Source organism: Thamnophis elegans, chromosome 1 (genome assembly GCF_009769535.1).
Source record: "Thamnophis elegans isolate rThaEle1 chromosome 1, rThaEle1.pri, whole genome shotgun sequence".
NCBI lineage: Eukaryota > Metazoa > Chordata > Lepidosauria > Squamata > Colubridae > Thamnophis > Thamnophis elegans.
The window spans coordinates 177,391,754-177,406,968 of NC_045541.1; the positions used below are offsets into that span (position 1 = coordinate 177,391,754).

The following is a 15,215-nucleotide window of genomic DNA, read 5'->3' on the forward strand; positions in this document are numbered from 1 at the left end:
TTGGAGAAAATAATTAGATTTTCAGTTCTACATCAGAACTGGAGTTGCAGTTGGGTATTGAAGACATGTTGAAATTTCCTGCCTAAATAAAAATTGTGAGTATGCATTTAAATTGTATTTGGGCACCTGTACAGGCACTCCTCTACTTAAAACTTTGGGCACAATTGAGCCCCAAATTCCTGTTGTTAAGTGAGTTTTGCCCCATTTCACGACCCCTATTGCCACCGTTGTTAAAGTGAATTACTGCAGCTTATAAATTAGTAACCCAGTTGTTAAGTGAATCTGGCTCTCCCATTGACTTTGCTTGTCAGAAGGTCATAAAATGTGATCCCATGACCCTGGGACACTGCACCCATCATAACTATGAGTTGCCAAGCATCTGAATTTTGTTCTCATGACCATTGTAAATGTGAAAAACAGTCCTAAATCCCTTTGTCCCGTTGCTGTTGTAACTTTGAGCTGTTCCTAAATGAATGGTTATAAATTGAGGACTACCTGTATTCAGAAATCTCTTTAACAACTTCATAGCCTTCTTGGCAGAAACTTTTCCAGGTGCCCCAAACAATTCATTGACATGCAAGTTATCAAAAAGCAACTTTGAAACTAAGTAGCCAAGAGCAGAAAATATTTGGGTTCCATTAAAGCAATCCTCCACTTAAGGGTGCAATTGGTTGCTCTGCGATGTTATGTGATCGCATGACCAGACCTGGCTTTCCAACCATTTTTACCATGTTGTTAAGTGAATCATCTGGTTGTTAAGGGAATCGCGCAGTCATCAATAAACTAATCTGGCTTCCCCCATTGACTTGGCTTTTCGGAAGCTGATTGGGAATGTCACAATCACGTGACTGCAAGATGCAGCAGCCATCATAATGAGCTGCGGTGGCCCAGTGGTTAGAGTGCAGTACTGCAGGCTACTTCTGCTGACTGCCGGCTGCCTGCAATTTGGCAGTTCAAATCTCACCAGGCTCAAGGTTGACTCAGCCTTCCATCCTTTCGAGGTGGGTAAAATGAGGACCCAGATTGTTGGGGGCAATAGGCTGACTCTGTAAACTGCTTAGAGAGGTCTGTAAAGCACTGTGAAGCAGTATATAAGTCAAAGCGCTATTGCTTGCAAAGGAAGGTAGGAAGGAAGTCGTAGTGGCACAGTTGTTACAAAGGCTGACTCTGCTCACTGCCAAGAGTATGAGTCACCGGTTCAAGGTTGACTCAGCCTTCCGTCCTCCTGAGGTTGGTAAAATGAGGACCCGGGGATAAGAGGCTGTATAAACCGCTTAGAGAAGACTGTGATGCACTGTGAAACAATATATAAGTCTAAATGCTATTGCTATAATTGTGAGTTGGTTGCCAAACGCCTGAATTGTGTTCTTGTGATTGTGGGGTAGTACAATGATCATAATTATGAGGATGACTTGTAAATACCATTTATTGATACTGTTGTAGTATAGAACAGAGGTCACCAAACCTTTGGGCACCAAAGACCAGTTCCATGGGGAGAGGTTTTTCTTTCTTTTTTTAAAAAAAGTTTTTATTTTTATTTTTCCATAACCACTCTTACATCATTAATCTTACAGTGTTTCATCTGGGTACAATCTTTATGTCATCATATTTAACGGTTACATCATTTTTAATCTATTTTTATCTTGCCTTTACATTTACATTTCAATTGCCTTTTAATTCAACTCCTCCCCTATAATTCTACTTTCTTTTCCAAATTATTCAATTTTCTGTTTCTTTTTGTCTATATTCATTTTCTATCCAGTGATAAAAACATCCCCATATCTTATAAATACTCTGATTCTTCCTTCTCCTTAATTGCCAACATTAACCTGTTCATTTCTGCACTTAAAAAATCATCTCTCCCTCCGAGGGAATTTTTTCCATTTTCCAATTTTATGCAAATACAATTCTAGCTGCAGTTGTTATATGAGTAATTAAATATACACTTTCTTTACAATCGGGGGTCGCATAACTAGTGGACTGGAGGGGGGCGTAGTTTCACGTGTTGCCTGCATCCCATGGATGGGGCTTTGCTTGTTTGCACAACCTGGCTTCTGGCATGCCACGGCCCGGTGCCCATCCACAGACCTGGGATTGGGGACCCCCGGTGTAGAAGGAAAATGGTGAACCAGGATAAGCATCGCACTCAAGTTGAGAGCTGGTGGTGTAACATCTGCCTCCAGGGCATCACTAAATTAGTAGAAAGGCAGGGATTAAAACCAGGAGGCTCAGAAGAGAATACAGGTGGTCCTCAACTTACAACAGTTCATGTAGTGACTGTTCGAAGTTACAACATCCCTGAAAAAAAGCGACTTACAACCGTTTTTCAACTATGGCATCGTCCCCATGGTCACATGATCAAAATTCACTTGGCAACTGATTTATATGTATGACAGTTGCAGTGTCCTGGGGTCACATGGTCCCCCTTTTTGCAACCTTCTGACAAGCGGAATCACCGAGGAAAGCCATATTTACTGAACAACGGAGCCACTGCAGTGGCAAGAAAGGTCGCAAAACTCACTTAACAACAGACATTTGGGGCTGAATTATGGCTGTAAGTCGAGGACTGCCTGTATTTTTAGCTCAGGGTTGAACTGTGGGGTCCCTTGGTAACTTTAACCTAGTCTTCTGTTGCAGAATCCTTGGTGCTCTCTGAGCTTGGTGGCTTTCTTGCAGATGCTTCATTGCCCAACTTGGTAACATCATCAGTGCTGTGGAAGGGAGTGAGGTACCTCCCTTCTAGCACTGATGACATTACGAAGTTTGGTAATGAAACGTCTGCAAGAAAGCCACCAAGCTCAGAGAGCACTAAGGATTCTGCAACAGAAGACTAGGAGGGTAAGATACAGAAATATAAATAATCGAATAATCACACGTGCCAAATGGACCCTGAGCCCTTTTTTTCTTTTGTTTCTTAATAGGAACCTGACGAGTTTCCTTTGGAATCAGGTACTGTATTTCAAAAACCCTCTGCCCCTCCTGGGCTTTTTCCACTAGGTCTCGCACACCGGTCCCTTGAGTTACTCTTTGGTTTTTTATCCCATAAGTAGCTGTAGTCCATTATTCTAACATGGTGCACGGTCCAGAACACCTCCAAAGGAAAAGCCACAGAGATTGGAAATCTGGCCATATCACCGGATCTGCGGGAGCACCTTTGATCCTTACCGCACAAGTGATCAGATTTGTGAGAGGATAATTTTGCTTAAGATCCCTTCACCGGGGAGCAGACCGGGCCCCACATATAAAGGAGCCGTTAAGACGTGCCGAGCAGATCCTGTGATATCGCTCAGGGCTTTGGGATGGTAACTTTGGCTAGAGAGGTGCAGTTGAATTAATGTCAAAGCAGGGATCAAATCTTTTAAGTGGCTACGCGAAGCCCTGAAGACGGAAGGTCATGGAAGGCCTTCCACTTTGCTTTCTGGACTCCAACCGTATTTCGAATCACTTCCGAAGTTCTTCTGGTGTTCACATGCGGACTTAGTCTCCTTAAAAAGAATATTGGTAAAACCTGCAAGCCGAACAGTCGAAAAGCACCGATTGCCGTCTGCACAAGCACACACACCCCGCCCCCCCGCACGCTTGGAAGCGAGTCTTGGCAAGAATTGGAAAGGCGTCGCAGTTGTGTGAAGACAGCCAAGGATCACGCCAGGAAGCATTGTGCATAAAGGTTATTCTTCCTTCTCTCTTTCAGGCCTTGCTCTGATAGCCGTGTTAGACTGCAGTTGGTTTTAAGGCGTGTGAATGTGGTTGGCCCAGAGGGTTTTCCAATCTCTGTGTTAGCCTTTAAGCTCTCTCTCGGTGTTAGTCGGGCAGCCATGCCCGTCCGGCATTTGTCTTTGCTATGTTTCCCTGGTGATTAAACCTTGTGCCATTCTATTCCTGTTAAATCCATAGAAAATGAGAAAGTGCTCGACATTTTGGGTGACACTTGTAAATCTGAGCCCCTAAAAGAAGACACTTCCGAAGCTGAGCAGGAGCAGGAAACGAATAATTCATGGCCGGGCAAACAGGAAGCCGTGGAGGAGGAGCAGGAGGAGGAGGAGGAGCAGGAGGAGGAAGAAGAAGGAGAAGGAGAAGAAGAAGACATGTTGGCTGCCACCTCTCCTGCCCACTCGGACGAAGACCTTGTAGATAAGGAAAGCCAATCAGGAAAGCCTGCTGAGGCCAAGAACCAGGAGGACGATGCAAAGCTCTTAGTGGTAGCCAAAGGGGAGCCCAGCGAGCAGACAGTTGAGGAAGACAAATCGGACTCGGACTCTTTAGCGGTAGAGAGCAGGAGTGGAGGTGGAGGTGGAGGTGGTGAGAGTAGCAAAGAAGCCCAAACTCTGGAAGCCTGTAGTGAGGAAACCGCGGAATCGGACACAGGTCCCCAAGTGGTTAGTCCAGAGGCCGAGAAGATGGAAGTGAAGGCTAATGTTGAGGAGGAGCCTTCTGCCACTAGAGAGTCCTCTGCCCAAGAGGGTGGTGATCAGAACACGAGGTTTGTTTCTCTCCGTTTTAGACCAGATGCTGTCTTTTCCCCCCCTCGCCCGTTGGTTATTTATGAATGCCAAAAATGTGCTGTGATGCCTTCCAGTGAACTCCCCCACCCCCACTGCTGAGGGCCCCAACAAGACGATAGCTTATCCTTCGACGTAGATTTTCTGTTTTTTGTTTTTTTTTAAGTTGTCCTTATACAGTTTGTTTCTGTAGGAGTACGTTTGGCTGCTCTTTTTTTCCTTAAAGCATTTAAAAATATATATTTTTTAAATATATAAATATATAATCATCTCCATCTTCCAAAAGGTTGCATTTCTTAACTTTGTATTCCTGATTAGAAGTTAGTTCTCTGGTGGTCAATGGAGACTTTCCTTTGGGTTGTTTTTTATTTTTTCTTTTAAAGACCCACTGTGCCCCCTTCCCTAGTAAAAGCCCAATTCTTTTTTCCCTTTTTCTTTTTGGTTTTTCCTCTGGTAGGTATTTATCATAGCACCCATTGTCATGCCTGTTCATTTTCCACATGGCTTTCCAGAATAATGTTCTTATCTTTTTTCTTTCTCGTCTTCAGCTCAAATGAGGATACAGAGGCTAAAAGTGCTTCCAAAGATGAGAAGGGTAAGTTTATGGCTGTGTGTGTGTGTGTGTTTGTGTGTGGAAACAGACATTGCGATCTCCGGAACTTTAAAATATATTGCTCACAAAGCTTTCGTTAGCCACTGCTAACATCGTCAGAGTGTAAAAGCCATTAAAGCGATACCTGTCTTTATACAATGTTAATCATTTTGGCCACTGCGCGTGATAGACCCATCCACCTGCTTCCCACCTGTAATTAGCTTTGTTGTTTTTACATCAGGCATGTTAATCATGCTCCTATTCCTTCCTCCCTTATCGAACACAGCTTGGGCTGTTGCTCCCCAGGAAGTAACGCTGAATTGTCTGATGATGATGTTTGATATCTCCTCTCCCTCCCTTCTCCCCACGCCCAAATATAGGTCGCTCCACTCCTAGCTCTGGCAGAAATCTGTGGGTCAGTGGTCTTTCCTCTTCGACCAGAGCAACCGATCTGAAGAACCTGTTTAGCAAATATGGCAAGGTAGGGTGAATAGAAATAAAATGGTATGACTTTTGTTGGTTCAATATTGCCAGATAAATGTTTTGATTAAAGTAGTAATTTTTAAATTGGAAATGAGAAAAAAAGAGGACCCTACATAAGGGTTGTTTTTGGCCACTTGCTCCATATTTTTTATTTAAGCGTGATATTTTGGGGTATTATTCATCTACCTTTGCTACGATGCTTGTTGACAGATTTATGTGATCCTTGCAAAATTATTCCCTTGCAAATCGTGTCCTGAGAAGTTAACCAGTTAATCTAGTTCAGTCATTGAACTTCAAATTCCATGCTACATAACCCAGAAGGAAGTACAGGATTTATTATCTAACATCCAGGGGGCATTGTGTGTGTGTGTGTGCGTGTGTGTGTGTGTGCATACGCGCGCCCGTGTGCTATGGTCCATGGCGTTCCAAAGAATCGGATGTGACTTACTGATTGAACAGCCACGAACGTCTGCAAGCAGCGTATGGTCCCACACATAATACAAAACCATAATGTGGCTTGCTGTGTGGAGTAAACACAACACACTGAATGGGTTACAGCTTAGAAAACAGTATTTAAAGCCTAGTTGATTGTCACAGTTTAGTTAATAAGCCATGGCTAAATAAAGATGAGATAACCTTTATACGTCACTTTTCTGTGGACATTGGCACTCATTAAAAAATGAAATTCTGATGCCTGCTCTCAAAACATACATACATACATACATACATACGCATACTCATATATGCCCCATACATATACACACACACACACACACACACACACACACATCTCCCTGACTCTTTCTCTGTGTGTGTGGCATATATGGGTATGGATATATGTGTGTCTTCATTTACACATTACATCTTGGTGAGCCATGGTGGCGCAATGGTTATGCAGGCTACTTCTGCTGACTGCCGGCTGCCAGCAATTTGGCAGTTCGATCCTGACTGGCTCATGGTTGATTCAGCTGTCCATCCTTCTGAGGTCAGTAAAATGAGGACCTAAATTGTTGGGAGCAAGAGGCTGACTCTGTACACCGCTTAGAGAGGGCTGTAAAAGTATTGTAAAGCGGCATATACCGTATTTTTCGGACTATAAGACGCACCGGTGTATAAGACGCACCAAGATTTCAAAGAGGTAAGTAAGAAAAAAAAGTTTTTATCCTCCCTGGCCCCCAGGAACACTGTAGGCTTCAGCAGGGCTGGGGTAAGACAAAAATGCACCAGTTTTTCACTGACGTGGGGGCATTTTTCTCTTCCCCCAGCCCCGCTGAAGCCTGCAGAATGCTTCTGGGGGGTGGGGGGAAGGCAAAAATGCCCCCGTTTTTCTCCCATTTTTCACAAAAATGGGATGCGAGGGGGCCGCTTCGGGAGGCCAAAATTGGCTGTATTCGGTGTATAAGATGCACCAACATTTCCATGCTCTTTTAGGGGGGGGAAAGGTGCATCTTATACTCGGAAAAATACAGTAAGTGCTAAGTGAGAAGATAGGAAGGTAAGGAAAGGAAGGAAGGAAGGAAGGAAGGAAGGAAGGAAGGAAGGAAGGAAGGAAAGGAAGGACGAACTGAGGTGGCACAGTCGTGAGAATTCAGAAATTGCAGTGTGTCTCTGCCCACTGCCAGGAGTTTGATCCTGACTGGGTCAAGGTTGACTTAGCCTTCCATTGTTCCTAGGTCGGTAAAAGAAGGACCCCCAGACTTTTGGGGGGCAAGAGGCTGACTCTGTAAACCTCTTAGAAAGGGCTGTAAAGCACTGTGAAGCGGTATATAAGTCTAAGTGTTAATGCTGTTGCTCTCCCAGAGGGTAACAAACAACAGCTAGTAGTGTGTAGATGTGTAAAACCCAACCAGTACTTGTCATCTTCATTTCTCTCTCTCTCTTTGAAGGTGGTAGGTGCAAAAGTAGTCACAAACGCCCGCAGCCCCGGGGCCCGCTGTTACGGCTTCGTCACCATGTCTTCTTCTGAGGAAGCCACCAAGTGCATCAACCACCTCCACAGGACAGAACTCCACGGGAAGATGATTTCTGTGGAAAAAGTGAGAATTTTCATCAGCGATTAAATTTAATGTACAAGATGTTCTCGACTTAACAACCATAATTGAGCCCCACATTTTTTTTTTGTAAATTTTTTTTTTTTTAAAAAACAAACATACAACCCCTCCTTCTTTACATACTGTAGAAAGTGTATCAGCTGGTTACAAAAGGCTTTTGCCCCACATTTTTGCTGCTAAGGCGAAGTGAATCTTGCCCCATTTCCTGATCTTTCTTGCCACAGTTGTTAAAGGAATCGCTGCAGCGATTAAATTAGCAACCCGGTTGTTAAGTGAATCTGGCATCCCCCTCTGACTTTGCTGGTCGGAAGGTCGCAAAAGTTGACCCCGTGACCTAGGGACGCTGTAGTCACAAATATGAGTCAGCTGCCAAGCACCTGAACTTCGATTGCATGACCATGGGGATGCCGTTAACAGTCATAAATGTGAAAAATGGTCATACGTCACTTTTTTCAGTGCTCTTGTAACTGAGCAGACACTAAATGAGCTGTTGTAAGTCGAGGACTTACTTTATTCCCATCCAGGAGAGGAACCAACATCGTTCCCAGCCAGGAGAGGGACATGCAGTAGATAAGATGGCAGTGGTAGGAAAGAGACTGGAAGGTCCAGAGATGGGTCTCTTCAGCTCTAGACAGCATATGAACCCTGGTCACAGTGATGACTTCTTAACCAGCCACAACAAAATAGTCTTCCCTACATGAAATCTTTCAGGGACTTCAATTCCCAGAATTCTCTCTGCTATGCTAATGAGGAACTTTGGGAGTTCAACCTACCTGGAGGTCATCAGATTGAGGAAGACTGGTCTAAGTGATTACTTAGATTCAGTGTGTGTGTATGTTCCAGCATAACTCTGGAACACCTCGAACAATTTCAACCAAACCTGGTACACAGATGATTTACTCTCGGGGGACAAATACTGTGGGGGTAAGATACCCCTAACACCCCTCGGGGTGGGTGTTCTGTTAAGATACAGCCTGTTGTGCCTTAAACTGGCTCTTATTGTACTGCCATAAAATGGCTTCTACTATACAGCACAGTGGAGTTGCCATGGTAACGGCTTCACGGTACTCCACAAGGGGGCGCCCTCTAGTAAGGGGGAAAATCCAATATTAGAAATTACATTTGGTCCAGACATTTGTGACCGCCTAATACAGGATTGGGATAAACAAATAACCGAGCAACACCAGGTTAACAACTAGTTATTGGTAAAGAGAATATTTGTAGCTCAGGATTGAACTGCGGGGGTCCTTGGTGTTCTCTGAGCTTGGTTATTTTCTTGCAGACATTTCATGAGCCAAACTAAGTAACCACATCAGTGCCAGAAGAGAGCGAACCCCACGCTCCCTTCTAGCACTGATGGTGCTACCTTGTTGGGTCACGAAATGTCTGCAGGAAAAGAATCTAGTTTAGAGAGCATCAAGGCCGCCCCCTGCCCACTCGCTGAATTTAATCCGTATACATTTTAGTACATGTTAAGGTCAAAGGAAACATCCCGGAGAAGAATTTTAAGCTTTCTCTATTCCTCCACCTCTTATGTTTGATTTTCCTTATGGAACATTCGGAGATGATTGCACTGTGCTCGCCCGCCCCCCCCCCCCGCCTCCCCTGGGCCTCGTCCTGCCTGCAATTCAGAACAGGGTGGGGTTGCTTGCCATTTGATTTCTCCCACTCTTCTAGACCAGGCCCCCAAATCACCCCTTTTTCCTTGTTTGATTCCAGGCCAAAAACGAACCTGCTGGGAAAAAAGCATTACCGGAGAAGAAAGAAAGTGAAAGCAGGAAGGAAAAAGACAGGCGGCATTCTACCGACTCCAAACCAGAAAAGTAATAAAGCAGGACTGTTAATTTGTTTTTGCTGTAGCGTTCAGGCAGCTCTCTTCTAAACCTTGGCTGCGGCTTTTAATCTCAGCTTGTTCAAACAGGTGTTGTGGCCCGCCAGCGGACAGCAGAGTTGGCAGCAGATTCAGACAGTGAGGAGGTTGGGGAGGAACCTGGGCCAGTCCTGGAGTCTGGGGAAGGCTCGGATGAGGGCTTTGTGTTGGAGGCAGAGAGAGGGCCAGGGCCGTCTGACAATTATCAGCTGCCTTCGGAGTCAGACATCAGTGAGGCAGAAGAACAGCTGGAGCCTATTCCCAGTGTGCGCATGTGCAGAGTTGCCAGACGAAGGGAACAGCTGAAGAACAGGGGTCAACTTGGGAGTAAGGCCACAGGTGGACGATGAATGGCCCCTCCCAGAGGGAATAAAAGAGCAGCGAAAGGGGAGTGGAGTTTGCAGGAGAGACAATTTGTTTAATTGGTTCGTGAGACTCCTTGCCAAGTTTTACAGATCTCGGCCTGGCAGCTCTCCAAGCCAAATAAGGTCTGTGACTGCAAATCCTCCCTTGAAAGACTTTGCTGGATGTGAAGGAGCAGAATTCACAGTCAATTAATAAAAGGGGTTTTTGTCAGGACCAGGAGTTTGCTTCATGCTCTCGGGAAGCCTCAGTCAGAACAACAGGCCCTGGTTTAAGGTCCTTTATCAGCAAGGCCATGCTGATAAACTGGGATTTTACATTACAAGTGGTTCTTGACTTACCACCACGATTGAGCCAAAAATTTCCATTGTTAAGCAAGACATTTGTTAAGTGAGTTTTGCCCCATTTTTACTACCTTTCTGGCCATGGTTGTTAAGTGAATCTCTGCAGTTGATAAAGTTAGTAATACTGTGGTTATGTGAATATGGCTTCCACCATTGACTTTGCTTGTCAGAAGGTCGCAAAAGGGGATCACGTGACCCTGGAATACTGCGACTGTCATAAACTTGAGTCGGTTGCCAAGTGCCTGAATTTTCATGGCATGTGATCTTGGGAATGCTGCAACAGCCGTGTGAAAAATGGTCATAAGTCTCTTTTTTTCAGTGCAGTTACAATGTGGAACGGTCACTCAACTTATAACAGTTTGTTTAGCGACCATTTAAAGTTACAGCGGCACTGAATAAATGACTTAACAACCATTTTCCACATTTACGACAATTGGCAACTGATTCATATTCATGGTGGTTGCACTGTCCACGTGATTCGCTTTTGTGACCTGACAAGCAAAGTCAATGGGGAAACTAGATTCACTTAACAAATGTGTTACTAACTTAACAGCTGCAGTCACTTAACGGTGGCAAGAAAGGTAGTAAAATGGGGCAAAACTCACTTAGCAACCGTCACTGTGTGAGGCCTGCAGCCATCTTTTCTTTTGAATCTTTGGCCTGACACAGTTTCTATTATTCTGCTATGCATTTTTCTATTGTGGGAAAATGGGAGGGAGGATTGTATGGAGTTAGATGCTATGTAGCCATAACAAAATTCTTTTTATAAAACCAAGGTCATACTTTGTCACCTGACCGGAACTGGATGGGTGGAACTGCCAGCACGGCAGTGGGAGATTGGACCATGTGATGGACTTGTGGGTGTGGGGGAAAGATCTTGAACTTTCAACTGGGTGGGGAACACCGGGAAGCTTTCAGATTCGGGTTTTCCCAGATGTGCCAACGTGGTTCTCTTAATATATCGGACTCTGATTTACTTTTTGGATGCTATTGATGGAACCCTGACATCTCGCTTAGCAACAGATCTTCTGAGCTCAATTGTGGTCATAAGACCACCTGTGTGAGGGATATTGGGTTTTTACCCTTCGTGCTGTTTTTCGGATTTAGATCTGAAGGCCACCTTTATTGTACTTTGACAAGTCATCACCTGGTGCTCCTGAGATCAAAGTGATGAATTTTGACTTAGGATGTACGACAGATAGAGTTCCAGCTGCTCTTTCGATCTGTTTGCAGGTCTCTCAGCCTTAAGGAAGAAAAAACCGACAAGAATGGAGACTCTCAGAAAGCGGAAGGCAGCGGAGATGAAAAGAAGGATAAAGGAACAGAAGAGCAGAAAAATGGGTCATCTGGACGTTCGCGATCTGTTAAATCAGGTAATGAAAACCTACGGTGGAAAACTATGGTTTCAGGGCTGAGGGTGAGGCGATTCCTTCGTGTGAATGTCCTAGAGCAGTGTTTCTCAACCTTGGCAACTTGAAGATGTCCGGACTTCAACTCCCAGAATTCTGGGAATTGAAGTCCAGACATCTTCAAGTTGCCAAGGTTGAGAAACACTGTCCTAGAGCCAAGGTCTTCAAACTTGGCAACTTTTAAGACTTGTGGACTTCAACTCCCAGAATTCCCCAGCCAGCTATTCTGGGAGTTGAATTCCACAAGTCTTTTTTTTTTTTAAAGTAATCTTTATTGGTTATACATTTTTTTAAGAGTAAAACATACAAATACAAATACAATTTTAAACATACAACACCCCCCCCCCCCACGGTGACAATTATTCACCCCCTAATTTTTTTTTTCCCTTCCTCATTCCACAAGTCTTAAAGTTGCCAGGTTTGAAGACCTCTGTCCTAGTGGACAACCATTTAAATATGAGCCAGCCATGATTCAAAACTTGCAATTTGCCACACTGGATTTAGAGAAGTAGTTTTCTCCTGCTTTCTTAGGTCTTTTCTGTTACCTGTTTCCAGACTCGGATCTCCTGATGGTATTCCATCCGGGATTTATTTCAGCCTTGGAGAAATTTATTTACTAAATTTATTTATAACACCCTGGCCAAAGCTTTTCAGCGAATTGAAGGTTACAAATAGCCCACGCTGAGAAATTTATAGTAACTGTGAGAGGGATCTTGAAGTCCTAGTGGACAACCATTTAAATATGAGCCAGCCGTGTGCAGCAGCTGCCAAAAAAGCCAACACATCAAGATCTCGTGAAGTGTTAATGCTACTTTATAAGGCCATACTTGGAATACTGCATCCAGTTTTGGTCGCCACGATGTAGAAAAGATGTGGAGACTCTAGAAAGAGTGCAGAAAAGAGCAGTGAAAATGATTCCCAGAATTCCCCAGCCTGTGAAGTCCACAAATGCATGAATTCTGGGAACTGAAATTGCCACGTTGTCATCTGAAAAGTTGAGAAATACTGTCCTACAATGTCATTTTGTGCCGCTCTAGGAAGCCGAGGAACGGAGCGGACGGTTGTCATGGATAAATCCAAAGGGGAGCCGGTGATTAGCGTGAAAACAGCGTCCACCTCCAAAGAGAGAGTAAGCCTTTGGTTTTACTTCTGGTCAAGATGGGAAGGGTCAAGATTGCATCTATTATTTCAGCTTTCCTAACTTATGAAATTTGGGTCCAGAGATTAACTTTCCAAGTTGGACTATTTATTATAATTCTGCTTTTTAAGCTGAGGCAGGGAAGTAGATTTCCATCAAAACTGGTGAAATGATAATATATTTATTTACTTATTAAATTTGTATGCCACCTGTCCGTCTCTACCAAGCGACTCTAGGTCGCTTACAATGTTGTAATTAAGATAAGCTGCTCCCACATGCATCTTTCTTCTTTGCCATCTTGGGTATTTTAAAAAGTCATTATAATGTTTTATAATATTATTATATAAAACTTTATTATAATGTTGTACAGTTTTTATTGATTGTAATGTGCCTAGATTCACCTTTAGATGGTGGCATATACCGTATTTTTCTGATTATAAGATGCACCTGAATATAAGACGCACCTGAATTTAGAAGAGGAAAACAATAAAAGAAAGGTTTTTGGCCTCTGCATGCCGCATTTTCAGCCCTTTTGGGGGGCCTTTTTTCGGCCTTTTCCAGTCTTTTTTCTACCCATTTTTGAGGCTTTTTCCGGCCCGTTTTCGAGGCTTTTTCCGGCCCGTTTTTGAGGCTTTGGGGAACATTTCTGCCTTCAGAAATTGTTGGAGCTTCATCACTGGAAGCTTTGAAGAAGAGACTGGACTGCCATCTGTCAGAAATGGTGTAGGGTCGCTTGTTTGGGCAGGGGGTTGGACTAGATGACCCACAAGGTCCCTTCCAACTCTGTTCATCTGTTATTCTTGCCACCTTCTTTCTGCTCCGCTCCAGAGCACCAAAAGCCAGGACCGCAAGTCGGAGAGCAAAGAGAAGCAAGACATCCTGTCTTTCGATAAAATCAAGGAGCAGCGCGAGCGAGAACGCCAGAGGCAACGCGAGCGAGAGATCCGAGAGACGGAACGGAGGAGGTAGGTTGACGTTGGCTCCCTCCCTCTTCTTTGGAAAGGACACTCTTCTTCCCAAAATCACGAGCCTTTGACATCAGCCTGATTTCACATCTTGGCATGCCAAACAGTTGCCATTACACAGAGCCTTTGACGTACGGCCATTTGTTTAGTGACCATTCTAAGTTAAAACGGCGCTGAAAAAAGTGACTGATCACCAGTTTTCACACATAGCAGCCCCATGGTGATTCATATTTACGACGGTTGCAGTGTACTTGCGTACTTCTGCTCCCAGAATTCCTTAGCCAGCATGGCTGTCTGGGGAGTCCTGGGAATTGAAGTCCACAACTCTTAAAAAGAGCTGGCCAAGGTTGGATACCCAACTCTGCGAATGAACAACCTGTCTGAAATCTATCGTCCACCTGGGGAGCTGTCAGGTGGGCTGTCAGTGATCCTTTCTTTTGATCCCTTTGATCTTCTCTCAGAATCTTTGGAAAACGGTATGCTGAGGTCGCCATTCTTGGCTCACTTCAAAAGTGGACAAAAGATCCAGCTTGTGTTAGCTGCATGGCGCTGGACTGCTATTTCTTCGTTTTTCATGCGTCCTTGTCGTAGCTCAGCAGGCTCCAGTCCGACGCTGCCCCAGCTGAGCTGGGCACTTTTCCCCCTTCTTTGAAAACCCTCCTGCCTCCGTGCCACAGCCAGAGTGGATTATCCTGGCATGAATCTGCAGCTCTGTTGACATGATCTATTATGCAGCTGTCACTTTCCTCCCCAGCTCCGCTCTCTGTTTGGGCGTAATTCAGTTGCTGAGTGAAATCTTCCATGTTTCTCTGTTGTTCCAAGTAGATATTTTAAAGCGCACTTTATTACATAGGAGTGCGGTGCGTTTTCCCACTGAACGGATCGTACGTCAGTGGGCTGGTGGAGTTCTTTCTCTTGATTAAATGTTGTCAGGGTTCTTTTTTATGTGACATGTACTTATTAATATTGGAAGAGGCCTTTCCCACTCTTTCCCGCTCTCTCTCCATGTCCTCCATATTCCCTTCCGAATTTCCCCCCCTCTCCATTCATTTGACACACTCACTTCACTTCCACGTTCCCTTCTTTCGTTTCTCCTAATTGGGCAGGTGGGTTCAGGGTGTTGGATTTTAAAAATTTATTTATTTATTTATTTATTTATTTATTTATCTTCTTCTTCTTCTTCTTCTTCTTCTTCTTCTTCTTCTTCTTCTTCTTCTCCTCCTCCTTCTCCTTCTCCTTCTCCTCCTCCTCCTCCTCCTCCTTTTGTTCTTTTTCTTCATCATCATCATTCTATCTATTGTCTGTCTGCCTGCCTGCCTGCTGCCTGCCTGCCTGCCTGCCTGCCTGCCTGCCTGCCTGCCTGCCTGCCTGCCTATCTATCTATCTACCTACCTACCTACCTACCTACCTACCTACCTAAAAATGGCTGTGTAAGTGTATGTTCCAGCATAACGCTCGGACACCTCAAGCAATTTCAACCAGATTGGGTACACAGATGAAT

At 44.4% G+C, this 15,215-nt stretch overlaps 1 protein-coding gene across 3 annotated transcripts in view; it reads left to right on the top strand.

The window, feature by feature from the left end:
* Window positions 1-15,215, top strand: part of LOC116515627 (scaffold attachment factor B1-like) — a 52,200-nt gene that overhangs the window by 17,699 nt on the left and 19,286 nt on the right. For all 3 annotated transcript variants that reach the window (XM_032227874.1, XM_032227787.1, XM_032227958.1), the window contains 9 exons: window positions 2,922-2,949; window positions 3,895-4,480; window positions 5,048-5,094; window positions 5,472-5,572; window positions 7,461-7,610; window positions 9,345-9,448; window positions 11,436-11,575; window positions 12,649-12,740; window positions 13,578-13,714. In XM_032227874.1, the coding sequence (XP_032083765.1) occupies window positions 2,922-2,949; window positions 3,895-4,480; window positions 5,048-5,094; window positions 5,472-5,572; window positions 7,461-7,610; window positions 9,345-9,448; window positions 11,436-11,575; window positions 12,649-12,740; window positions 13,578-13,714 (1,385 nt within the window). The remainder of the gene's footprint in view (window positions 1-2,921; window positions 2,950-3,894; window positions 4,481-5,047; window positions 5,095-5,471; window positions 5,573-7,460; window positions 7,611-9,344; window positions 9,449-11,435; window positions 11,576-12,648; window positions 12,741-13,577; window positions 13,715-15,215) is intronic.